The following is a 17032-nucleotide window of genomic DNA, read 5'->3' on the forward strand; positions in this document are numbered from 1 at the left end:
CTTTAGCCTCAGTGGCTGCATTCAAGCTTTTTGCCAGGGGAGACAAAAAAAGCTCTTAAGGCATCCACGTCATCCTTAACTGGTAAAAATGGTTTATTTTCCAATCCTAAACTATAAATCAGTGCTTTTCTTACTAGCATTATGCATCCATATATCTACTAAAAGCAAGGAAAACATGTTGAGTAAGATCAGTGCTATATTGGTTTGCTGGTGCCAGAACTTTGTGACTTGCTTTTCGATGAGGCTGTTTTGTACATGAAAAAAGTTTCCCATAAAAGCAACTGTGATCTGCTTTTATCTGCTGTGGTTATGGTCTGGCATTTGTTGTCTGAGTCTTCAGGAACATCTCAGAGCAGCCTGAACATGAGTTTCAGACCCAGCACAGCTAAGCGCAGCATCCGTGCAGCCTTCCAGGACCCTGACAGCAGATGCGGGCCCAGAAATGTTGCAATCAGGGGTGCTGCCACACATAGCTCAGTGCCACTCCAGGATGCAAAACCAATCCCTAACAAATCTGAGGAACCCTGATGATCTAATGCAACATATTTTTTTGCATCATATCTTTGTGGTCAGCAGAGAACCTGGATGCTTGCATGGGGCTTTTTAGAATATTTTCGCTTTCCAGACTCTGCATCAGCCTCATGCTTGAGCGAGCTGCGTTCTATTACAGTTTATTCAAGTGGTTGCAGGGAATATTGTCATGGATGTCTTTTCCGGGTGCTTGGTACCACATCTTTCCAGTGCCCACTCGTGATATAGTTTTTAATAAATACCTAAACATCCAGAAGCACACTGAAGGAATTGCAGTGGCACTAATTTCTATGTCTTGTTTTTGAGAGTGGCAATGATTTTCCTAGGTCTCCAGGCTATAATTCAAAGACACTCTTGTATGGCCAGCTAATGAAGTGAGAAAAATCTATCTGTAATGGACTGTTTCTTTCCTCTGTAACGTGCTATCAAGAAACACTTGGAGACTTGTATATCCTTAAATATGATAGTCATATATATATATTTATATAAAAGACTCCAAATTAAATAGTGTAAAGGAAATAAAATGAAAATGTACAAAATTGTAGTACTGAGAAAGTAGCTAGTCGGTTTGTTCATGTTTTTGGATAGTTTTTTTAGAGAGGGAGAGACTAAAGAAAAATCTTATCAGCACCCCACTCTAGAAATCATGGATGGGCAGTTCTGCCTATCATTTTTGTAGGGAATTCTCAGAAAAGTATTTTATTTGCAGTGGAGAGAACAGAAACACATTATGCATGCTTAAAGTCAATGCAAGGAAACAGAGCCCTACAAAACATATTTAATATAGGTTTGATTTCCTGTGGAATGCTTTCCAGATGTTCTCTCAAACAGGCCTCTAAAATATGGCCTGAGATAATTTTTTGAAAGCAGAAAGAGAAAATTCTGTTTTGTGTCACTGCCTCATAAAATCACTGTTCTAATTCTTTATTGCATTACCTTTTGCTCAGGATTTGCACCATATTTTTCAAAAAAAGTTTTATTACACAAAAGGTCAGTAATATAAAAATATTTTTGTTGCCTAAATGCAAATAAAATAAACCAATTTAGAATCAGGTTTGGGTTGAGTAGTTTCCCTTAAGCTCAGAGGGCACCAAATATGTTAAACTAAAGTTTCTCTAATACATGATCTTGAGTTGCTTGCGGGTTTTACCTGTCATTAATGAACCGTGAGTTTAGCATTTAGGTAAGTTCTTTGTATTTGAAGTAGTAGGCATTGCATCAAAGGGTCTAACAGCTCCCTAGCAGTTAATCTGAGCAAGGGAAAAGGATCATATTAAGAGAAAACTCCTGTATAGCTTAGTCTGTTGTCTCTTTTGCTTTGTGTAAAATACAAAAGCAAAACATGGAATATTTTTATTTTACAGCGCTTAGCAAAAAGAGTTATGTTAATATGCACCCAGAATACAATGTATGTGTTGTTAGTTTTGAAATATGATACAGATAGGCACAGGTGGAAATATTTCAATTCTGCATGTCTATCTTTCCAGGAGCTAGGTCTCCATTAGCTGGGTATTAGATGTCTGAAATGCCCTTGGTAAGTGAAACGCCTGGATAACGTAGGTCAGACGTGGTGGGGAACATGGTACGGAGTCAGCTGGCTTTGCAGGAGCTGGTTTGGTCACTTGGAGGAGTGTGTAGCTCCAGCTGCAGTGGTAGGTCCTGGTGCACTGTTGTGTCTCTGCCGGATGCTCCGAGTGTCCTCGATTCCAAGGGACATCTGACCTGATCGGACGTGGGCTCTGGCGGTGCTTCTGTATCCTGTTGTTTCACAGGCTGCATAGGCTGCCAGTATGTAATTGGGCATTGACTTTTTTGTACTTCCAGATGGATTACATAATTTTTACAGATAAATCAAATCCGAAATCAAATACTTGAATCAGTTCAAACAGCAAGTCATTTAAAATAGGAAAACAGCAGCAAAGCAAGATAAAAAGAAAAGCAGCCTTGCTCAATTAGAGCTGATTTTGGGGTCCAGCATTGTGTAATGGTGTTTCCCATTGCTGGAAAAGGTCTGTAATGGCTAACGTGAGAGAAACTGCTCCCACTGTTCCTGTCTTGGGAGCCAAATGGTCATTAAATCTTTAATTTTTACCCTTCTTCTCATGTGAAAAAAAAGGCACAAACGTCGCCCTGTGTGTGAGGGTGCCCTGTGGGCCAGGCCCAACCCCAGACATTGCCACTGTTGCAGGGATGTCACCCAGTGGTGTCACCTGTGTCAGCGTTGGGGTTGGCAGGGCCCCTGGCCAAGAAGGAGCAGAACCATGTGGGGCCATGTGGGATGTGACCCAGTGGTGTCACCTGTGTCAGCGTTGGGGTTGGCAGGGCCCCTGGCCAGGAAGAAGCAGAACCATGTGGGGCCTGAGCCCAGCACCTCCACAGCACCGTGCGCAGGGACCCATGGCCCTGGCCGGGCTCAACTGGGACCTGAGGCCCCAGGGCAGGTGAGCAGGGAGCGCAAGGGCCCTCAGTGCCCTCAAATGTCTGAGAAGCAGGCTAGAGGCTGAGGAAAAAACAAGCTATTTTCCAAGAAAAAAAAAATAAAGCTGTTGGTTAATTAATATATGGAAAAAATGGCAGTATAAAAAAGGCTAATTAAGCTGTCAACTTTCATAGTTGCTCACAGCTGCTCAGTAAGGTGTGTACATAAATAAGAAGATATGATCCTTGTATTCTGCAGCTCTAGTGACTTTTAATGCAAAAAAGTCTTCATGGATGGGTCAGATCTAAATTGCTGGGTCCTGGGAGGGTCCTGTCTCCTGTGCTGGAGCTTTCTTCACCTTGCAGGTGGCAATAGTCTGATAGTGTCTTAGGTAGCCTTTGCCTCTGGTCAGTGCCAGCTCATTGTGTGTTTTTTGTAGGAAAAAGAGGGAAAGTGAAAAGCTCCTGCAGCAGCAAGCCCATTAGTTTGTGCACAGGCCATCCCCTCTTGCTGCTGTTGCCTCCCAATGCCTCTCATTTGGAATAGTCTCCCTTCCTACATGGGAGCTGTGTAGTCCTGCGCAGAGCAGGATACAGTGTTTGACCCCCACAAGTACTTTACAAGAACAAGTACTTTGGCTTGTGTTTTGTGTAATGATGTCATTTATCACTAAGACAGATATTCATTTACTTAGTCTGAAATTTTTCAGCATCAGATTTATGGGTTTTTTTTTCTTCTGTTTTGAATATTGATGTAGTACTTTCCTTCCGTGACTATGTTGTGTCTACCAAATGGTGTCTAGACACTAAAGCAAATTGACTAATTAGTGCAGTCACCTCAGTCACTCAGCTTTGGCATTTCTATATCCATTGTGTTACTGCTCTTGAACCAATAGATACCTAAACACAAGCAAAGAGAGAGGATTGCCAGGAGGTTCAGACTTTACCTAACATCCCTGACACAGGTGCAGAGGATGGGAGCCATAGCAGGACAAGTAGTTGCCACTACTTGCTTTGACTCCGTAGCGTAGTTCAATGCAATGAGCACAGATACAGATTCAACGTTTGCTCAGTCTGAAGAGTTTCATACCTACCCCTTTTACCACCACTAAGAGAGATTTCTGTCACTTGAGGCTCAATCTCTATGCATGAAGTAGCCCAAACTGCAAGTATATAGAGAGAAAAAAAATCACTAAGAGAAGTCACCACCTGCTAGCCCAGCAATAAGGGAACTTCTTGAGGAGGCATCATGTGTTTGCGTCATGGATCTGCTTTCCATTAGGCTATGATTTAGAGCACATCTAAATCAAAACTGCATTTTTAGAATGCGAATTCGTCACTGAGATTATATTTTTAAATTTTGCACTATGCACTTCTGCAGAGCCAATCCCAAAGTTTGATTAACTAACTTTAAAGAGGTGGGACTGATTAATATCAAAGATAATTTCAGAACATCAAAGAACTTTTATAAAACTTTGTGAATAAAAAAAACAGTGAAACCTAATAAATGTTTCCTACACAACAGACTGTGCTAATATAAAATCAAATTGTCTCAAAAACAGTATACAGGTTAAACACAATACTGCTATTAGCAAAGCTTATTTGTAAGCAAAATTTGAAAGTTTTGATTTATCCTACTGTGTATTGGAAGAGCCAGTATCATAAAGAAAACAAATTAGCATTGTTTTCTTTGTATTTTTAACTGTTAAAAATGATTTTGTTGGTGCTAATACAAAGCACTAGAGACCAGAAGCTTTGGGATTTTTTTTCTCGGAAAGACCGTTTGCACAGATTTTCATTGAATTAGCCAATAGAATTATTCTTCTTTTTTTCAGTTCATTGTATACAAAATATTTCTATAAAATATGCAGCTAATTTTGAGGGGATTTACCAGGGCTAAGTTAGAATTCATTTAATTGTTTGTCCTTCGGTTTAGCAAACTGCTCAATCAAAGGCTGGAAAAAATCCAAGGCCTTAACCACAAGATACTCCCCACAAGTTGCTTCATGCTGAAAAAACCACTAAGTTAACACAGAATGCTTTTTTTTTTTCCTTTTTCTTTCTTTCTTCCCCTTTTTTTTAGGCTAGTATCATCTTCCTGTTTTTAGTTATCATCCCTAAAAGGCTTGTTTTTACTCTCTAATTCTTACTACAATATGCAGTACTCTAGGGAATGATTTTATTTTTCGTAAGAATAGGCTAGTTTGTCTAGATAAGTAGCAGTAGCACTACTCACGCATTGCTGATGAGCGCAGTTTTATCAGTATCGTTCTACTGGAAATGTTTGAGGCTAGATCTTCAGTAAACGTTAAACAGCAGACATTCACTAAAATTGATGGAGTTATTTAGGGAGGATGGAGATCCGTCTCCATTTTATTTATTGGTCTTTACTGCTTCTCTGGTGGAAGTTAGTCCACACAAGTATTAGGTGTAATTAACAGCTCAGGGGAGAGCAAGAACTTTGCAAGTGTGAATTTTGGATGACTCACTGCTGATAAGGAGTGCATGAAGATGTCTAGTAATATTGGGACTACAGCTGTTGGAACTATATTTGACTTATGAAAAGTTAAATGTGAAACATTGTCAGTTTATTAACTTTTATGACCACAAAAATTCAAAATTTAAAATTTCACAGGAAAATTTCTTCAGAACTTAACATAGAAATCAGGCTGTATACAAAAAGGATCATGAGAGAAATTCTTAGCATCCTTAAGGCAAACAAATTCTTTAAGCAGCCTGGATAATAAATGACTGTTAATCGGTCATTTTTGTCAGTGTTAATCACCGTGGTGTTAATCCACAGTAGTTTGTAGTCCTTAAAAACACTGAGAGTATTACATGAATCAATGCACCTCTTAATCTAATAGAAAACTGGACAGTTAAGGATAATGATGTAATAGCCAAAAATGTTTTCAGGATTTACAAGACGGATTATATTATGTGAGGTCTGAAAGCATGTATTTGGGGTACTGAAATTTAAATGAGGAACCTCTGTGTTTTAGAAACTCAAAATTACTGCATGAGATAAGTCTCACTCTTGCTACCATGGCAAAGGTTCATATAAGATAGATCTAATATGCTGTCTTCTATCTTAAAACAGGTGTCACCTAGATATTTGTAGAATTTCTGAACTCCTTAGAAGCCGTACACAGTCTGTTTTCCCAGTTGCTCAGAAGGTTAGATCCCAGCAACTATCTTAATTACTGACCTAGAAAAAAATAATATAATGACAAAGGGTTTTCTATCTCATGCTATTCTCTGGGATCCATCTCAGCCTGTCCTCTGGTAGGCATAGTATGTTTTCACCAAATAGGTAAACATTCTAGGAAAATTTAGCATGTATGCATATAGGACATCTTGAAGAAGTGGTAGAAAGCTTGACTTTCTAAAGCTCTTAAAGGCAACTAGTTTGTAGAGATGTCCGTTACAGGGTTAAATGTTTACATAAGGGAAGAGAAATAGTGAAATACTTACAGTTAACTATGGTTTGGAGACAAGCACCGTTTTGCTGGTGTCAATCAGAAGAGTTAGAAAGGGATGGAACTAAAAAGAGGTCATGAAAATAGCTTGAATAAATTCAGATGCAGTTTGAATACAGTCTATTTATAAGACGCTTTCTGAAACTAAGCCTTTGAACCTTTTGAAGTTTGCCTATCAGTACTTTCAGGCCAATTAATGATGTACATCCACACCCCATCTGAGATAGGTAAAACAATAAGGCAAACAAAAATAATTAGTCTCTAGAGCATGTCAACAAATAAATTAAATCTGTGCAAATCACTTGGCTCTACTAACTTTTGTGGTTTTGTTGCAAAAATAAAAAAGAGTATTTATATTGCAAATCTACATAATGCTAGATTGGTGCTGGAAAAGCATAGATGGTATTATTCTGATTTTGAAAGGGCTTTGCAAAGATTAAATGCTTTGTCCTGAAACAGCACTGCGAGTAGTTTTATTCAAGAGAATATTTTCATCCCTGTTTTACAGAGGAAAAGATCGAATGAGGTAGGCCAAGTAATTTTGTTCATTGAATTAAAGGTGTAAATTACACTTTTTAATTAAATAAAAATCATTGGTCCAAGCAGCATGCAAGCCTAAGTGAAGGCCCTAGCACAACTGGTGAGCAGGGCAAGATGTGCAGGAGGGTTGGCCATATGATGTGGGAGCTTGACTCAGATCAGTGAAGCATCTCAAATATTACAGTAGATCTGGATGGGACCGTATGTGGCCTTTAAAGTGCAAGTGAAGAGTTCCTGGCTGCTACTTCTTGTCTTTTCATTTCCAAAATAGTAATAACCTGCTAATTGTGATACTGTTTTCAATTTTAATCATAGGTAAGTAGTGATTTCCCCTCTTGGAAATTAGGTGACAGATGTAAGCGATGATGGCATGGCCATTCACTAGCAGAAATGGGTATGGAGCTCGCATTCCCTTCTTCTGAGCCCTAGGCACAATACTGTAGACTTCTGGTAAATGGACGTTTTACAAGAACAAATAGATCTCCGAGCAGTTGCTGCAGGGAGCTCTGTAGATGAAGCCATCTGGATCTGCCCACGACATCGGTTCAGCCAGCTCATCCTGCAAAGCAGGGCTAAGCCCATTCCCTGAAACCCAGGGCAGCACTCGAGCAAGCAGGCTCAAGTCATGGAGTAAGAGGGCTCCGTGAGCACAAACATATGGTTTTGTGTAGTCAGTAAAATGGCAGATACTGTGTTCTGTTCATATAGAATAACAGATTCCAACCAGAGTTCAGATCCAGGCAAAATGACCGCTCATGATAAATTCTCTCTTCGTCTTTTCTTGGCATGAAAATGCAGAACATTTCTCTTTAGAAAAGGACATACATTTCCCTGTTGTTCTGTCCCTTTTTACTGTCCTTCTTTTTCCTGACACTTTTTAGTTCTGACTGCAAAAGTGGATTTTGGAAAGACAGATGGGTTTTAAAAAGGTACTCTCATCAATTGAAATATTTCCACTATATGCTTAAGGTAAAGAATATTAAGCATTGCACAAAGAGAGAAAGTGTAAAAGGTAAAAATGCCTGCAGGCTTGATTTTTAAAGATATGCATTTTTTTTCTTACCATGTTGCAGATCTCGCCTTGCAGATTTTTTCACAAACTGCCAGCCTGAGTCACGGTCTGTTAGTAGCTGTCTGAAGGAGAACTATGCTGACTGCCTCCTCGCTTACTCGGGGCTTATTGGTAAGAACACAGGGAAGGGTGGGGGCTTGATCCATCTACAAAAACACCCCAGGAGGGTTGGGAAGGCCCATCTGAAATAGAATCAGTGGAAGGTAACGCTCCTGGTCATGCCGTACAATATGACTTTAGGAAAAATTTTCCATCTGTGTGGGCTGTGTGGTCTCTTTTCTACCTTACATAGATTCCTGGAGTAAAATTGTAGATTGGAAGCAAATTAAGGATAGAGGACAAGGAGAGAAAGGTGCTTGAGTCTGGAGAAACAAATGCAAGTTAAGCTTACCTAACAAGACTTATTAAAGTGTTTAATTTGGACAAGACTCAGAAGTAAGAATTTTAAAAGAAAATAGAAGAAACTAGAGCTTGCTTGTTTTTGCAGCTGTCATCTCAAGGTTGAGTAAAATACCTCCTGAGGTCTCTGGGAAAAGTTTGCAGGATGTTTTAGGATTGCAATAATAAACCAACTCAGTTATTTTTCACTTCCAACCGCTATGCTTTCCATGATCTCTGTCCCTTTTAAGTGTTTTCTGACATGCTTGTCAATGGAGGTTAACTGAGACCAAGTGTATCTTCTGAAATCCTTTCCCTTTCCAATATATTTCATTTTGCTTGCTGTCACCTGCCTGACTGCAAACTGGCACAAGGATGCTCATAAGCAAGTCAAATTCCACATGCCACACAATATTTGGTTCCTGAATGAGAGAAAGTACCTCAGAAAAGCGAACTTGCTGTAAAAATACCATAGCTGGACAGTAAAGAAAAAGCAAATGTCAAAACTCTCAAGCAAATTTTTAAAAAGGCCACCAGATATGATGTTTTTAAGCATACAGCCTACACGGGCTGCTGTGCTGTAATAGCCCTTCTGTTGGATATGGAGGTCCCAGCTGAGCCGCTGAAGCAGATCCAGCTGTTAAGAAAAAATTATTTTGAGATAATATCCAAAATAAAAGATATCTATAATAGGTTGTTTTTGCTGAAGAAATAGTCTGGGAAAAAATGACTGAAAGTCATTTAGTCTGAAATGTCTGAAAAAAAAATGACATTGCTATCATTTTTATGACTGTAACATCTAACAAGTGAGGTAAGTCCATGCAGAAACTGGCAAGATAAGGCATGATGGTTTCAAAGGGCGCACTTCTGAGATTTATCAGATCGAAACAATATGCAGAGGGTGTAGCATATGAACAGCTGTGACAGAATGTCATTTGATTCTCAAAGAATTGAATAATCTGGAAATCTGATCTAGTCAATGAGAATAAAAACTCTAGCTGCTAGCAAAGAGTAACTAATAGATACTTCTGAATAAGAGCTACAAACAAGTTCTTGCTGGATCCAGTGAATTTTCTTGAAGATTTTGTTGAATTTACTATTAAGGGTGAGACAGTTCATACACTCAGGTGTTTTTGTGTTCCTGTCAGTAACCATAATGCAAAACTTTGAGGCATCAGAGACATGGAATAGATCCCAGGGGAAGTGAAATCAAAAGGCTATCTGATTTTCAAAGGGAAAAATAAACAGTTTTGTTCTTTCCTATCACTTCACAGACACACAACGCCTAAGAGATGGGAACTGATTACTGTTGCAAGAGTTTTTAGCTCTTGTGAGTAACTTGATAAACCAAAAAGAGTACCAAAACAAAACTTGTATGTACAAGGAAATCATATGCTGACCTATCACATTTGTAGAAGGGTGTCTGAGATCGAAATCAAATGTATAACTGTATTAAGTATTATGTATTATGTATTAAGACTTGAGGTAACAACCTGTTACAGGTTCAGTTTTGAGATCTCCAGGTGTTTTAATTGAGATTAAATATATTTAATTAGGATAGAGTATTTGTTCATGTAATCCTTTCACTAAAGGGAACAAAAACTGTATCTCCACAGAGTTTCTCTAGGAAACGGTGTGATTCTGCTGTCACATATAGTGATGTAAATCAGAGTTAACTTGAGTGAACTTTGTGGACTTCCTTGTGAAATAAAGGATTGAAAAAAAAAGTGTGACTAGTCAGGCACAGTTTTGTAGGTGAGGTGTTGTACCAGTTAAATGGAGGATGGACTAAATATTGTGTGTTCAGGTTTGCATCAGAGTGCAATATACATAATTTTTGAGAGAGGTTTAGCTTACAAGAATTTTGAAAGAGTGCATAATATTTGACTCCTTGTTATAGTCATAAAGATCAATTAATATGTTTATCATGTAAATTATTTATCATAAAGGGAAAAGATAAAGATTATTAAATGTAAAATAAAATAGAAGATACCCATGTTAAAGGCCCTCTGCAGTGGTTAAAGCCTATTAAAGTGATATGGAGCTGTCTGCACTCCCACATCAACTTGGTATTGATGTAATCGATGACTTAAAAATATCATTTAACATTAACTTGGTGACAATTTTTCAAGCTCTCAGAAAAATCCCTCCAATTTCCCTAGCATTCCATGGCATTTCATGAGAATTTGTGTGGATAAACTGGAATTGCAGAACGGAGTACATACTTTATCCTCTACTCACAGATCAGAATTGGGTCCAGTGGTTTACATGATAATCCGTACTTGCTAAGCTATTTTCTACCTTCAGCCTACAAAAGGACTGCCTGCTCTGCCGACCTTCCTATTATTTAGGTCTTGATGCTCTTGATGCTTTTCTGGTCTTCGGCCCATTTCCTGTCATTGGATTTCATTTGTTCAGTGAGGGCCAAAGGAACATCTGTCACATGCCCTCCTACCTGGACCCACCATCCATCTCCTCGTTCTTAATTGATCCTAGTCTGAGCAGCCTCTTGGCTGAGTTTAGGTCGATTCTGCTTTTGACCAAAACATGAAGACCTCCAGCTCTACTGCTGAGACCTTCAGGAACTGTGATATAGGGAACACGGTTAACCTATTCCACACATTGTGCTACCACCCGCTCTCAGTTTCTCCTTTGTCAGGATCCTTCAGCTGCATTTCCAAGATGGTAGTGGGAAGCACACTCATGCACACACACTCTTTGAAGGCAAAAAAACCCAGAAAATCCACCCCAGGAAAACAAGCGCATAATGCGCTTGGGTTCACATCTGCCCCCAGGTTTAAATGACAGACTGATTTTCTACTAGCTGCTCTTTCAGCCACTGTGTTTTAGCTGGATGCACAGTTCGCGTCCTGCCCTGTCTTTCCTCTGTTCATCAACCCTAATCGTAGCTTGATATCTCTTACACTTTAGGCTCTGTCTAGACCCATTTTAATGACCTTATTACCTCTTTGAGATGAGAAGGTCTTACCTTCATGAGCTTATAGCTTCCTGAGTACCTTTCTGTTTTCTTAAACCTTCATTAAGTATTTGCTGCTTAGCCATTTTCTTTTGAAGATTACTATTTTCTTTCCTTTTCCAAATTCTCTTGCTTCTCATTTACCTCACTTGCTTCTTTTCCAGTTGTGAGTGTCACATAGTTGAAATAATGTGCTGAACCAGCAAACAAATAATGGATGTTTATTTTCATTTGTTTTATTTTAATTTAACAGCATTCTTATTTATCTACTGTCAAGTTTTCATTATTGGTGCAAGTGATATTTGCCTATTTTACTAAATTCTTCACCTCCATTTAATATATTTTCAAGTTTGCTGTTTACTCATGCTGATCTCATGTAGAATTTGAGCAATTATTGCTGGAACGATCTGTTAAAATTTGCAAGTAGATAGAGGTAAGGGATTGCATTCTAATTTAATAATAGCCTAAAACAGGACAAATGATTCTTTTGCTGACTGCATTTGCATTGCATTTATTTTGACCTACATTTCTGCCTTTCTCAGGATAGCCCTTAACGTCTGTTCCCCTTTGTCTCCTGCCTCTTTATGGAAAAAATTGTGTGTTGATTTGTTCATTTACCAGTGGTGCTTCATCTCCGAAAGGCTATTTGACATCATTCTGATTTCTGTTATTTCTAAAGTTTCTACTTTTAGCTTGGTATTGGATAGGCCTTTCCCTAGTGTTATTAAAGACTCTTGAACCCTGGATCCAGGACAAAATTTTATCTTCTAGGGTATACTTCAGGTCTCTAATATTCATGCTTTATTTAGCCTATCATCCTAATCATTACTTCAATGTCAAGTTTGAGTAGCTGTGATCACATTTCCCCCTGTTATATGCCTTGTCCTACAGCAGTAGATTACCAAGGGAGAAATGTTTTTTCCCAAAAATGCTGTCCTCAATGCACCTCCGGAATCACTGCCCCTTTCTGTTTACTTTTTCCTGATTGATGAGAAAATTAAAACAAACTCTTCTGGAGAATTTCAAATCTCTCCTCATTGAGACTCCTGGCTTGATTAAGTGTTGATCATGTAACAGCTACTTGATCTACATCAGTGGTGATCACTCCCTCTATTTCTTTTTGGCCATAGAATACACTCTTTGATTTCATTCAGTTCTTGATGAACTTGAGTTGTCACATAAATGTGAGAATATTTACCCAAGGATGTGTTAGAGAGTTAGAAAAACTCTCTGTTTTAGAAAAACTCTGCTGTTGAAATTTGCTGACAGTTTTTTTTAGGAAACAACCACTAGGCTTAAAAGGCATTGACACTAAAAGCAAGAATAATAGTAATTTGTTACCTGCAAAAAATCTCTTGTACATTTTTAGGCATGCTGATTATCTCTTTACTTTGTTCATCACCATAACCAAGATGTATTAGGACTTTTCTCAGTATGGCTAGCAGTACTTGTTCATGCATTTCAGAACTGTTTTTCAGGCTGACTGCAGGCTCGGAGAGGAAGCTCGGGTCTAGAGGCTTTCTTTCAACCATTATTTGCTTCTAGAAGAAAAATGAGAAAGAGAGGGGGGAAAAAAACAGCTAGGAAGAAAAATGGGTGCTAATATTCAGTGTGACTCTCAGGAGGCAAGTCTGTATGTGATTACTTTGATAGCAAAGCCCTTTTAAAAGCTTCTGCCCCTCCCAATCCTTCCAACCCCATTGCCACAATTTTCTGCTTCTCAATCCTGCTGATGCAGCTGTATGTGCTACTGCAGCATAAACCTGTCTAGGGAAACCTCCCTCTTTTTAGCAGAAGCAAATGGACTTACAGGACAGGTCAGATGGCAAAGGGGGCTTTTAAGTCCACATTTTAGAGCCCTCACATTAGTCTGTGTTGTGTTTACAGCCCTGAATACATGAGTTACTGTCGTCATTTCATACCTTTTTAGTATGGAAAGAATATTTAATTGCAAAGATTACTCACAGTGCTGTATTTTACTGCTTATTAATAGGCACGGTGATGACACCAAACTACATAGACTCGAGTAGTCTCAGCGTGGCCCCGTGGTGCGACTGCAGCAACAGTGGTAATGACATAGACGAATGCCAGAAATTTCTGAATTTTTTCCAGGACAACACATGCCTTAGTGAGTACAAAATTATAAGATGTCTTTAAATGTGTCTTATTGTGTTACCATTGTAAATGGTAATTGTATTGCCATTTGAATATGTTGTGATACATCAGAGAAATCTCTGTGCACTTTGTAAGCTTGGTTCTGCTGTAGGTGTAAGAACTAAAGCAGATAGGCCTGATTCTATGGTTTATGGTTAAAGATTGCAAACATGAGAAGCTGCTGAAAAAAAAATCCAAATAACAAAAATGTATCATATAGAAAAATGTTTTCATCACAGATCATGTTTTGACCCCAGGAGCCAGGGAGCACCTGTACCAAAAAATTGAAGCCCCTGAGGGGCTTGTGTACAGTTTAAGAACTTCATATAAAAGAGCCATGTAGTTTATGAAAGATTTCCTGTAGGTAGGTATAAATTGGATTGTGTGTGTAATTTATGGCCAAGCTTCAGTTTTTTTAGGCCACTTGATCTCAAGTGCCTGTTTTCAGCATGAGTCTTAAATGGTACAGGTTTTCAAGATTTTGTTAACTTATCGATTTTTTTTTCTTTTTTAACTCATTTCCAAATTAGAGGCAATTATAAATTTCAGAATGGCTCAGTGAAGTCGATTTTGGCAGGTTCCCTTTTCAAATTTCCTGTCTGCCTGGAGCAGCTTAATTAGATGATGTGGAGTTTTAACTTCAGATAAATGAGGAGACCCAAAAAGCTTGGCTTCCCTAGCCTAGCAGAACAAAAGTTGAAAGGGTACATGATTGTCCTCTGAAATTGCATTACAGGGGAAAGCAAAGGGAGGGAAGAGAATTACTTAAGCTATAGGACAATGTTGGCATAAAATCAAACAGGGAGATATTGGCCACCCCTATTTAGGCTTGAAATTGGAAAAGTTTTAACCATCACTGTAAAGTTGCCAAACGGGCTTCCAGACGGAGTTTTGAGGAGAAAAATTCCTCTTCTTTTAAAAGTCAGATTTCATCAGGTTATGAGAAGAAACATGCGTTGTTGCCCTTTGCAGAAATAGGGAATGAACTCAGTAAAGAGTGTCCCATCCGGTTCTGTATACGTATGTCACTGCTGCTGCAGGGTTAAGTCTGCATTTTAGGATAGAATCTAAAAATCTCCGCTCTTAAAGTAAGTGACCTGAATCACCATTTTATTTAGTAAGTTAGGAAGTTTTAGAATATTGCAAGACTAATTAAGATCATTTAATTACCAGAAAAAAAAAAATCAGACTTCCTTCAATCCTACCAGTGCTGCCTTTTGTATATAGTGCCGTACTTGAGGTTTTATTCATCTGTGAATGTATTACTATCATGCTACAGGTTCCTTTTAGACCTTAAAGACACACTAGTCCTTTCTCCTCTCTCTTATTGCTTTAATGAAGACAAATCAATGACTTCAGAGGTCACTGCAGGACAAATGTAGTCCTCAGCCTATCAGAGACCTCTTATTCATAAAGAAACTAAAGGTGCTTCTGATTTAATAAAAATGTACTTACCTTCACAGGGAAGGGGAAAAGAACAATTTATTTTTGTTATTGTTGTTGTCATTAATAGCCTTTCAATGTTTTGTAAAAAATGGCATTTGTTTATTGGCCAAGGAATTAAAATCTGCCTCCTCCCCCCCTTTTTTTCTGACCAAAAAATATCTTTTTCCGCAGTAGGATGAAACTGGCACCTTTGGGAATTTCTTGTTGCACTTTTTTGCTGGTTATCGTTTGGAAGTAAGCCAGCGATTTATGGCATGTACAGAAATTGTAGGAAATGTAGCTTAAATATTTATTCCAAAAGTTATTGTGTTATTTGTGTGAATTGGAAAAGCTCAGGCAACAAACACCGAGGCTATACTACAGCCTGAGGGTTAGGGAACTCAGAAGGCAGGAGACTTGGGAGCACATTCCTACATTCCTGCTGTGCCTCTTGTGGAGCTGATATATGAACTTGAGTCTCCCATGTCCCACATGAACATCTAGTCCTGGCCTTTCTTGTCTCTCTATATGCTGTTGCCCAGAAATTCCACTTCAGAGTAGAAGAGACTTTTGCAACAGAAGATAAGTTGTAAATGGAGTTAAAATTTTACTTTTGAAAAGTTGATCTGAAAATGCTAGCAAAAATTTCAGTTTCAGTGTCTAGTCGCAACAAAATTAAATATGGTGTTGAAGTATGTGGCTTTTCTGGTTACCTAAGTTGGAGAATGTGTGTCTGTGTGGGCTTGCAAAATGGGTCTTTTATCACAACTGTGGAAGTGGCTCAGAAAACAAAAGTGGTTCAGTTTTGCACAGAAAAAATCCGGACCAATAGAGCACAAATAAAGTACACTCCAAGCTAAAATTGGGTCTGTATATTACCTCACTTATACTTCTTTTTCTGTTTATTAAAAGATGCAAGTTTGCTGAAAATATCACCATAATCCTAATTACTGCCTCTATAAGTATGGTGTGTGTACTTCAAATTTTGAAAATTCATTTTAAGGTTTTATTTGCATTCTAACAGTGTGTTCATTTTTCAGTTATTCTAATCCCTATAGCCTAATCCTACAAATGTTTACAATACTGTAGAATTCCTACTGAACTGAATGAGAGACAAGATATTTCAATGGGTTTTGAAGGATTTGTTCACACCTGCTTTATATTGAAATAGATAAAAAGAAAAATGGCAAATGGAAGGAAAAGCACAAAGCAATGAGTTAACAGAGGGTATTGAGAGAACCCTTCATTAGATTAGTTAGATGTTTGAAGCATATTTTTACAGTCATATGGTATTTTGTAGATATATATGAGGAATGTGTTTAAAAAAATACTAGGACAGTATGAGACCGATGAAGATATAAGTAAAGATAATCATTTTTGTTGAGAAAGGTGAAAGACTGTATATGTTTTTATGATTACTACAATAATGGAAATACTGTTTAATTTAGGAAACCATTTGGGGATTTATGAATATTTTTGTGTGGAATATGTTGCTTTATGTATATATATATATATATATTTAGGTAGAAACAGTAAAAATATCACTCCGTTCGTCCCATTTTTTCTCCATCAAGCTAACTAATTGTGGTGCCTTTTATAAATCTATCTCGGTGCTTGTTGGAGTTCTCAGAACTAATATTAGAATAAAATACATCTTTCTCTAATGAGAATTAAATGTAAATTATTTTATAAGGCGAGGAATGCCAATGAGAAGTAGTATTAATAACTTCCACATATTAGTCCCCAGTGAAATTGTTTGATTTCTTATACAATGAATTGGAAATAAGAAATCCCTAAATCCATGCTGAATCCCCAAAGACCCGATTAAAAACTATTTCCCTATTTGTTTATAGAAAAGCAACCAATTTATTCTTGCTGTAACCACACTCTTTAATCCCATGAAACTGTGAAAGCTTTTTAACTTTTATATTCCAAAGTTCTAGTTGAAGCATGCTTCCCCTCACCCTATTATGCAGATTTTGGTTTAAAATTGTAAGGAGAAGATTGTCTTAGTTAAAATATTCTGTAGTTACAGATATACTCTTTTAATAAAATAAG

General features: G+C 38.0%; 1 protein-coding gene across 1 annotated transcript in view; it reads left to right on the forward strand.

Annotated features, from left to right (window-relative positions):
• The window catches only part of GFRA1 (GDNF family receptor alpha 1), a 128848-nt gene that overhangs the window by 84553 nt on the left and 27263 nt on the right, over positions 1–17032 (forward strand). The window contains exons 5-6 of the mRNA XM_088528589.1: positions 8042–8151; positions 13389–13523. Of these exons, the coding sequence (XP_088384715.1) occupies positions 8042–8151; positions 13389–13523 (245 nt within the window). The remainder of the gene's footprint in view (positions 1–8041; positions 8152–13388; positions 13524–17032) is intronic.

The sequence above is a fragment of the Tinamus guttatus genome, unplaced genomic scaffold (assembly GCF_059628265.1).
Source record: "Tinamus guttatus ecotype Peru unplaced genomic scaffold, ASM5962826v1 Tinamus_guttatus_pri_ptg000314l, whole genome shotgun sequence".
NCBI lineage: Eukaryota > Metazoa > Chordata > Aves > Tinamiformes > Tinamidae > Tinamus > Tinamus guttatus.